At 24.0% G+C, this 10587-nt stretch overlaps 1 protein-coding gene across 2 annotated transcripts in view; it reads left to right on the forward strand.

Annotated features, from left to right (window-relative positions):
- Window positions 1-10242, forward strand: part of LOC126905552 (uncharacterized) — an 11811-nt gene extending 1569 nt beyond the window's left edge. The window contains exons 2-6 of one of the 2 annotated variants that reach the window (XM_050685372.1): window positions 3984-4249; window positions 5056-5862; window positions 5922-6002; window positions 6167-6199; window positions 9245-10242. In XM_050685372.1, coding sequence (XP_050541329.1) covers window positions 5373-5862; window positions 5922-6002; window positions 6167-6199; window positions 9245-9327 — 687 coding nt within the window. In that variant the 5' untranslated portion in view covers window positions 3984-4249; window positions 5056-5372 and the 3' untranslated portion in view covers window positions 9328-10242. Of the gene's footprint in view, window positions 1-3983; window positions 4250-4932; window positions 5863-5921; window positions 6003-6166; window positions 6200-9244 lie in introns of those variants that run through there. The other variant, XM_050685365.1, reaches the window with a different exon arrangement.
- The last annotated feature ends 345 nt before the right edge of the window (window positions 10243-10587 follow it).

The raw sequence follows: 10587 nt of genomic DNA on the forward strand, positions 1-10587 counted from the left end.
AAATCGTATCTAGTTGAAGACATTACCCTTAAAAATTGAAAAAAATTCCCTCGTTCCCCGCAAATGGGGGAAATATCCAAAAAAATTACAAATTTAAAAATCGCTAATTTTTGAACTTTTTTACTTTTTTTTCTTAAAACTTCCATAACTTTTCGACAAATCAACAAATAATTTTTTTTATACTAAAACCTTAGATATTTTCCTTTCGTTTGATATCATTTTTTTGAAAATCTAACACTTAACCTGCTCATGGGGGGGGATTTAAAATTGCAACTTTTTTACAAAAACTAACTTTTTCAACTTAATTTTTGAAAATGTTCCGGAAATACTGCGTCCTTTAAACATATATCAAATTAAAGCTTATTTTATGTACTATAAAATGAAAAAAAAAAATTTGTCCCGACACTTTATCTTCTGCATGTAAACGGTTGCCGTAGTTAAAAAAACACTATTTTTGTGTTAAAATTTTCGATTTTCAATTTTTAATTTTCAACTTAAAAATGCTATAACTTTTCGAAAAATGCATGTATCAGCACAATTTTTTTTTTTCTAAATACATTATAAGTACATCTTCCATTTGACATACTTTTTATTAAAATTAGACAATTTCCCCTTATATAGGGGGGGTTCAAACTTTGAAACATTGTATAAAAAATAGAACTTTTTCAACTGAACTTTTGAAAATGTTCCGGAAATACTGCGTCCTTTAAACATATATCAAATTAAAGCTTTTTTTATGTACTATAAAATGAAAAAAAAAAATTTGTCCCGACACCTTATCTTCTATGTGCAAATGGCTGTCGAAATTATAAAAAAAATGTAATATTTGCGATAAAAATCACCTTTTATAACGATGTTTTTTGTACTTAAAACTGCCATAACTTTTTCAAATATTAACTAATCAAAATAATATTTCTTTATATTGAAACCTTAGGTAATTTTCTTTCATTTGATATCATTTTTTTTTGAAAATCTAACACTTATTCTGCTCACAGGGGGGATTTAAAATAGCAACTTTTTTACAAAAACTAACTTTTTCAACTTAATTTTTGAAAATGTTCCGGAAATACTGCGTCCTTTAAACATATATCAAATTAAAGCTTATTTTAGGTACTATAAAATGGAAAAAAAAATTTGTCCCGACGACCTTTATTCTATGCGCAAATGGTNTGTCCCGACGACCTATCTTCTATGCGCAAAAGGCTACCGTATTTAAAAATATGCTATTTTTTATTAAAATTCTAGGTTTTATATTTTATTTTATTTTAAAATATCTTATTAGGGGAATACACTGACTTTCATGAATATTATATAATTTAATTGACATAAANTGAATATTATATAATTTCATTGACATAGAATAAAGTTCATAAGACATATGATATTATACTTATTAACATTTTTTACTTTTTTAAAGTCGAAAAAGTAATTTTTAAATTTGAGTTAGCTTAAATAGCCAATTTTATCATGCAACAAAAAGCAACGAACAGTTGCCGAATGGATAACACCTCGATCTTTCACGCCTAGGGTACGAGGTTCAAATCCGTCTGTGGCTATTAATATTTTGCATTTTTTTTTTAGTTAGAATAGAATTGTCAAATCATTTGATATTTATTTCATTTAGATTCAATAATTTCAATAAATATAAAGGATCTTATCACTATAGTCTCCCCTCGCGAGAAGAAATTTATATTCATGTTAATATTATTTTAATATGTGGTTCTTTTTGTGGCTACGATTTATTTTGCCAACCCTCACTAGACCTACTTTTTTCAACGATACGTCAAATGATTCATTTAAGTTTATGATATTTAAGTTAATGGTTAGTTTAAGTTATTACTCTTAAAAATCGAAAAAATATTCCTTATTTAAATGAAAAGTAGCTTAAGCAGCTTTTTCCATACAAACAATTAAAATCATTAATTTCTAATATTCTAATATAAATGTATTCAACTACAAAAGTAAATAATTTTACTTTGTAATTTATTAATTTTTTTAACTCTATTTGTGTGTGCTACTACCAGTTTATAATATTCCAAATTTTTTTGTAACATGTTGCTATATAAATCATAAATTAAAAAAAAAAATGATTTTCAATTTTACCTGAATTTAACGATGGATTTTTACAATTATAATCAAATTTTATAATACGCTCAATTGAGTAAATCTTTTTAACAACTTTTTTTGTTGATTTTTTTAGATATATAATCATTAAAATTAGTTAAATTCTGAATATTTCCATTGTAGAATCTTTTTAAACGCCAAAAGTTAATTAGAAATTATTACTATTCTTTCTATTTCGGTTATCTATAACGATAAAAATGCAAAAAAATCGAAATTTTCTGAAAAATGTACTGTAAATAGTAATTATAAAATTTCCTGATTGCATATTAATCTTAACAATTTCTTTTTTTCAATTTAATAATGTCAATTTCAAACTTGCAAGTTGAACTATAAGTTATGGTAACAAATTCATTTTTTATCTTCAATGCGAAGCTGAGAAGGTATTTTTCATTAAAACTTTCACTTTAAAAGACAATAAAAAGTAGGTTCAAAATGATTACCTTTAACATATTAAAAATCAAAATCAGTATTAATTTAATACAATTTTTTTTGTTCTTAATTATTTTTTTTTATATGTAAATACTTATTTTTTAATAATAAGTAATAATATTAAAACTTAGAAGTAATAGAAAAAGTTTAATTGCACATTTGAAAACATCGCGATAAGTTTATTTAGAAAAGTAAATTTTTTTTTCTGATGAAAGTTCCTTTTGTTTAGTGTATTTATTCATAAGTAACAAAATTTTTTTATTAAAAAGTATTGCATCAATTCCTTTAAATTTGTATATGCATTAAAAGTATATGAATATACAACTCCTTTTTATTTTTATAATATCTCCGTAAAAATTACAATATTATATTATTGAATACCACTTTCATACTCAATTTAATTACTGTAATTATTATGTATTCATATATTATAGTTATAAATCGGGGTAAAATTAAGGGAATAAGTGTTATTGTTGTTTTTGAAATAATCTACCAATTTCATTTTTTTCTATTTAATGATATCTATTTCAAACTTGCAAGTTGAGTTAAAAGTTATGGCAATAAATTCATTATTTTTTTATTAAAACTTTCACTTTAAAGAACAAAAAGAAGTAGGTTCAAAATGATTACTTTTAACATATTAAAAATCAATAATAATTTGAAAATAATTAATTATAAAAATTATATAATATATAATTAAAATAATTACTAATCTGGATATAATTAAGGAAATAGGAGTTGATGTTGGGTTGGGTTGGTTACATTTTTAACTTTATAATGCTATAACTCATTGAAAAGTGTACGAATCAACACAATTTTTTTATGAGAAATAATATTTTTTAATAATCCCTTTTTCATTCGACATACTTTATCTTAATCAGGGTATTAATAAGGAACTTGCAGATCATGCAGCTTTTGTAATTATCCACCAATTTCTTAGAATTAAACACTATCTACTGATTTGCATCGAAGCGTTTCTTATGATAGTGATTTTAATCACTGTCAGATTAAATCTATACTGGACCCAACTATGCAACGTCCCCACTATGCCACGACTCCACTGTACTAGGTTTTTAGAAATAATTTTATAAAAACAATTGTGTAAAAGTATTATGTCAACTTTTCATGAAATTTATCATATATTATTATTTTCTCGAAGTATAATAATTATTACATATCAATTATTGATAAATACAAATTTTTGTTAGAACCTTTTTTAACAAAATAATAAGTTGGCAATAATAAGTTCTATAATTAAGGTTCTATATATTTTAACGTTAAGTGAAATACTTAAGTAGTAAGATACTACTGAGCTTTACTCCTCAGGGTTGTTATTTTGGCTAGGTTTATTATATTTGTAAGAAAATAAGAGACTGTATCAATATCACTATTACATTAAAATTAATTTTGTATAACATATTTTTTTTCAGGATAAGAAAATAGATTCTTAAACATTTTTGATACTGAAAATGGTTATAACACTATATATTCAAGTATTCTTTTGATAAATTTTTTTCTTGCATGCTGAAGGAACACATAATATAACATTACAGAACTGTGATAATTTTGAAAATAAGTGTCTCTAGAGAAAAATTGCAATATAATCCTGTCGTATGTTACTCACATGTTTTTATGTAAAAATGTCAAAAGACTGCGTTATTCATTATTATTTTAGCTTCGATACGAAGCTGAGAAGGTATTAATTTTACTATGATGTTTTTCTTTTCTGTGTGTCTATTATCACTCATTTTCAGATCTCACGAGACCGATTTCTTTCAACGATACGTCAAAGATTACTGATCATATTTAGTCGAAGAAATTACCCTCGAAAATTAAAAAAAATACTCTCTTTACTCATAAATGGGGAAAATCCCCCTAAAAAATTACAATTTTAAAAATTAGAATTTTCGACATTATTTCAATATTCTTTTTTAAATCTGACATAATATTTTTAAATATTAACAAATAAATATAATTTAATATAATTTAATTATAGATTAAATCTATACTGGACCCAACTATGCAACGTCTCCACTATGCCGCGACTCCACTGTGCTGGGTTTTTCTTTCAGTAATCTTGCGCGATCTAAATATTTAAATAAAGTGATTGAATTTAGAACAACTGATTTTGTTCTTCATATTTAATGAATTTGTAATTACAATTCTCCATTAACTTGACTCTTAATTTAAATTTTATAATTTTTGGTATTTTATGCAAACATTGTTCAAAACGTAACAACTCTGTTCCTTTTTCCATTCAAAAATAAATACATTTTGTTAACATTTATTCACCTGAATAAACAGTATAATTTTTGCTAGTTTTACTATTATAGTATCCAAAAAAATATTGATATCACCATTACATTGAAATAAATATTATATGACAATTTCTACTATCAGTATATGAAAATAGATTCTTAAACTTTTTAAAAATGAAAATCTCAATAATACTAAATATTCAAGTGTACTTTTGTATATTTTTCACTTTTTTGCATACTGAAGGAACACGTAATATAAAAAGCAACGTCGATATAATAACCAATTTACTACATCAACCTGGATGGAAAAATATAAATGATGTCGAATATATTACTTATAGGAGCAATGTGTATACATTGAACGATGTGCTTAATAAACCTGTAACATTAGTGAACTGTGACAATTTTATACGTTATGCAACAATATTCCTTGGATGTTCTTATTCAAATGATTTACATACAATATTCAATACATTTTTCAAATTTCAAGAATATTGTTATAAGCTACTCTGTTCTGGTAAAATTAGTGCACACAATTGTACAGTCAAACTTTTAGAAAAAATGATTGAATTTGTTCCGATGGCAAAATTTATGAAAGGAGCTTTATATGCTATAGAAAAATATCACAATAAACCTTTGAATACTCAAAAAAAATTCGGGTTTTTACTAAGTAAAGTTCTTACAAATTTACAGAAAAATGAATCTTTAAAGAAAATGTTTCCTTTGAAAAACAATAAGGACTCTATTAAAACTGCATTAGTAAATATCACGGAAATTTTACAAACTAGTCATTATGAACTCAATGATGATATTTATTTATGTAAAATAAAACAATTAGGTTTTTCTTCTTTGTGGAATTTTTGGATTAACGAATATGTCACGCTAAAATGTCCAAGAAAACACGAAGAATTTATTATTTTTCTAAGTGATAAAATAAACAATTTATTTCTAACGACAATCTGGAAAAAGTATGTTGAACTTGGATTTAAATTTGATTCAAACACCAGTGAAACCTTTTTACCTGCTCTACCTCATACCAATGTCAAGCAAGGTATAACTTTTTAAACATAGTAAAATTTATTTGATATTGTTTGTTGTTAACATGTTTAGGAGGTATCGCACAAAATAGTTTCTTAAATATGACACAACATACCAATGAAGTAGATATGATGGAAAATATTCAACAAAAAAGTAAGGTTTTGTAGATACATATAATTATAATTAAAATGGGTTTTAAATTATTTTAAAAATTTATTTGTCTTTTGGGTTTCAATGAAATTTTAAAAATAACTTTACTACTTAAAATGAATTAGGTTACAAATATTTAACTATTTAAAACCTTTTAATATTTTTAGATATCGTACAAAATACTTCTATTCTACATAATGGTAATGATTTCTTAATATAATAATGTACATATATTTTATAATTTAAATAGATTTAAAATTTTATATTTCTTCTTTGTTTAAAAAAAGTTTCTAATTAAGCTAAAAACCATTTTTAGCTTCGATGCGAAGCTGAGAAAGTATTAATTTTACCATGATGTGTTTATTTATTTATTTTTTTTTGTGTCTGACACTACATTTTCTCAGCTCTCACTGGATCGATTTTTTTCAACAATACGTCAAAAAATCACAAATCGTATCTAATTGAAGATATTACCCTTAAAAATTGAAAAATTTCCCCTCATTCCCCGTAAATGGAGTAAATTCCCTAAAAAATTACAAATTTAAAAATCGTAAAATTTTGTCTTTTTTGTTACTTTTTTTTCTTAAAACTTCTATAACTTTTTTAAAAATCAACATAATTTTTTTTTATTCTAAAACCTTAAATATTTTCCTTTCATTTGATATCATTTTTTGAAAATTTAGCACTTAACCTGCTCACTAAGGGGGATTTAAAATAGCAACTCTTTACAAAAACTAACTTTTTCAACTTAATTTTTTAAAATGTTCCGGAAATACTGCGTCATTTAAACATATCAAATCAAAGGTTATGTCATTTAGTATAAAATGAAAACAAAAAATTTGTTCCGACACCTTATCTTCTATGCGCAAATGGATACCGTATTCAAAAATATGCTATTTTTGTATTAAAATTTTGGGTTTTGTATTTTATTTTATTTTAAAATATCTTATTAGAGGAATACACAGACTTTCATGAATATTATATAATTTAATAGACATAAAATAAAGTTCATAAGACATAAGAAATTAAACTTATTAATTTTTTACTTTTTTAAAGTCGAAAAAGTAATTTTTAAATTTGAGTTAGCTTAAATAGCCAATTTTTTCATGTGACGAAAGCAACGAACAGTTGCCGAATCGGTAACACTTGTCTCTTTCATGCTTAAGGTATAAGGTTCAAAAAATTCTCCTGTGGCAATATATATTTTGCATTTTTTTTGAGTTAAAAAATTTTTCAAATCATTTGATTTTTATCTCATTTAGATTCAATAACTTCAATAAATATCAAGGATCCCATCACTGTAATCTCCCCTCATGAGAAGAAATTTCTTATTCATGTTAATATAATTTTACTATGTGGTTCTTTTTGTGGTTACAATTTATTTTGCCAACCCTCACTAGACCTACTTTTTTCAATGATACGTCAAATGATTACAGTTTGTATTTAGTTTAAGTTATTACTCTTAAAAATCGAAAAAATATTCCTTATTTAAATAAAAAGTAGCTTAAGCAGCTTTTTCCATACAAACAATTAAAATCATTAATTTCTAATATTCTTAAAGTATTCATTGTCGAATTAGATTTGATATGGTAAATGTATTCAACTACAAAAGTAAATAATTTTACTTTGTAATTTATTAATTTTTTTAACTCTATTTGTGTGTGCTACTACCAGTTTATAATATTCCAAATTTTTTTGTAACATGTTGCTATATAAATTTAAATTTAAAAAAAACGGTAGCACAGTGGGGTCGCAGCACAATATGGACAACTCATAAATGGGACGAGTATAGATGATATATGACAGTGATTAAAATCACTATCATAAGAAACGCTTCGATGCAAATCTGTAGACAGCGTTTAATTTTAAAAAATTGATGAATAATTACAAAAGCAACATTAACTTCTATTTCCTTTATATTTATTTAGATCCTTTATATTTATTGAAGTTGTTGAATCTAAATGAGATAAATATCAAATGATTTGAAAATTTTATTCTAACACAAAAAAAATACAAAATATTAATTGCAACAGACGGATTTGAACCTCGTACCCTAAGCGTGAAAGACACAGGTTTTCCCATTCGGCAACTGTTCATTGCTTTCGCTGTTTGGTAAAATTGGCTATTTAAGCTAACTCAAATTTAAAAATTACTTTTTCGACTTTAAAAGAGTAAAAAAATTTTAATAAGTTTAGTTTCTTAATTTTAAATTTTAAATTCTTAGATTTAAATCCCCCCCAATGAGCAGGTTAAGTGTTAGATTTTCAAAAAAAATGATATCAAATGAAAGAGAAATATCAAAGGTTTTAGTATAAAAAAAAATTATGTTGATTTGTTTATTTTTGAAAAAGTTATGGAAGTTTTAAGAAAAAAATGACAAAATTTACCGATTTTTAAATTTGTAATTTTTTAGGGAATTTACTCCATTTGCGGGGAATGAGGGGAAATTTTAAAATTTTTAAGGGTAATGTCTTCAACTAGATACAATTTATGATCTTTTGACGTATTGTTGAAAGAAATCGGTCCAGTGAGAGCTCAGAAAAAGTAGTGACAGACAAAAAAAAAAAAAAAAAAGCAAAATTAATACCTTCTCAGCTTCGCATTGAAGCTTAATAAGTTTAATTTCTTATGTCTTATGAACTTTATTCTATGTCAATTAAATTACATAATATTCATGAAAGTCAATATATATTCTCCTAATAAGATATTTTAAAATAAAATAAAATACAAAACCTAGAATTTTAATAGAAAAATCGTATATTTTTTAATACGGCAGCCATTTGCGCATAGAAGATAGGGCGTCGGGACAAATTTTTTTTTTTAATTTTATAGTACCTAAAATAAGCTTTAATTTGATATATGTTTAAAGGACGCAGTGTTTCCGGAACATTTTCAAAAATTAAGTTGAAAAAGTTAGTTTTTGTAAAAAGTTGCTATTTTAAATCCCCCTTGTGAGCAGAATAAGTGTTAGATATTCAAAAAAAAATGATATCAAACAAAAGGAAATTACCTAAGGTTCCAATATGAAAAAATATTATTTTGATTTGTTAATATTTGAAAATTACATATTCTTTACGAAATACAATAAGATATAAATAAATTTTGTTTTATTCTTTAATCTTAACCTTTAGCCGAAGAGTATACAAGAAGAAGACATAAAAGAAATATTATATTTGCAATAATATTTTATTATGTGTGTACAATTTCGTAACTCTCTTTAATAATTTATTTTTGTTCAAAATTAGATGTCATATGTGAAACGGAACCTGAATCGGGCGAACTAATTGAATATCCTAATCATTTATTACCATTTAATAGGTATCTTTAAGTTAACTTTTTTGTGCTAAATTTTTATTATAATTACATTATTATTTATAATTATTATGTTAATTTAATGTTTAAGCATGATTTAAATGTTTTCTCAATTAATTAATATTAACTATACATTTAATTAGTATACTCAAAAATTTGTGTTACTTAAATATTTACATTAAATTTAATCAGTTGAAATAATAGAAAATTATATAATTAAGAAAATGACGAAACAATAAAAAGTTTGAAATAGTATTACAGAAACTATAAACATTTTTATACCTTGGCGGGAGATTGAGTACAGCTGAGAATAAAGTTGGCACTCTTTTAAGTTGTAAGAAATGATATCTAGAAGTAGGTTTGGATAGATTAGGTGAGCTACTGAGAAAATTTCAAAAGCCCTCTTTAATTTAATAGCCTTTGCAAATATTATAATATCATGTGAAATCACCTGAACTGTGAATTGTAGATCTGAAATTTTTTTAATGTGTTATTAATGACTCGAAAATGATAAAGTTTACTCATTGTTTACATCAATAAACTTAGTAGTTTCTTTAAAAACTATAAATAATATACACCTAAAATGTCGGTTTTCATGAGAAAATGTTTAAAGTTTTTACAGGAACTTCTTATAAGTATGTCTAAGATGTGACAAAAATTTAATGTAATATTCGTTTTTAACATAATTATTTTTTATTATTTGGTAGAATTTGTTTTAATAAACACAAAACATCCATCTAAAATGATTATGAAGAAATAAAATTAAATAATATTAAAAAATATCCCAATTTTAAAATAATATCTGGCAAGAGGTTGAGCGAAACATGTTTTAAAATATTAAAGATATCATGATGTATTCCGTGAAATTATTAAACATTCTTGTTTAATTTAGCTATAAATTGTTTTTATTCAATTTGTTCATCATTATGTTAAATGTTTTAAATAAAAAATAGATACAAGTTACAATAGTCTTAATAACTATAGTTTTTCGTCTAATAAACTTAGATTTATTATATTGTATAATTATTCACATTATGAACATTGTTACAATTTATTTCTAATCTTAAACATGTAGATCAAATCAATTATTAGATAAAAATATGAGTGTATAAATTATTTCAAGCGAAACTAGATAATTTTTTTTTAAGTTATGGTACAATTCATTTTGTTTATCTATTTACGCAAGTGTACGCAGTTGATATTTTTGATAGTTACTTTATTAGTATGAAAATAAGAGAATTTATTCATATTACCATTACATTGAAAAAAAATTGTA

The sequence above is a fragment of the Daktulosphaira vitifoliae genome, unplaced genomic scaffold (genome assembly GCF_025091365.1).
Source record: "Daktulosphaira vitifoliae isolate Bord-2020 unplaced genomic scaffold, ASM2509136v1 Scaffold_1, whole genome shotgun sequence".
Lineage (NCBI taxonomy): Eukaryota > Metazoa > Arthropoda > Insecta > Hemiptera > Phylloxeridae > Daktulosphaira > Daktulosphaira vitifoliae.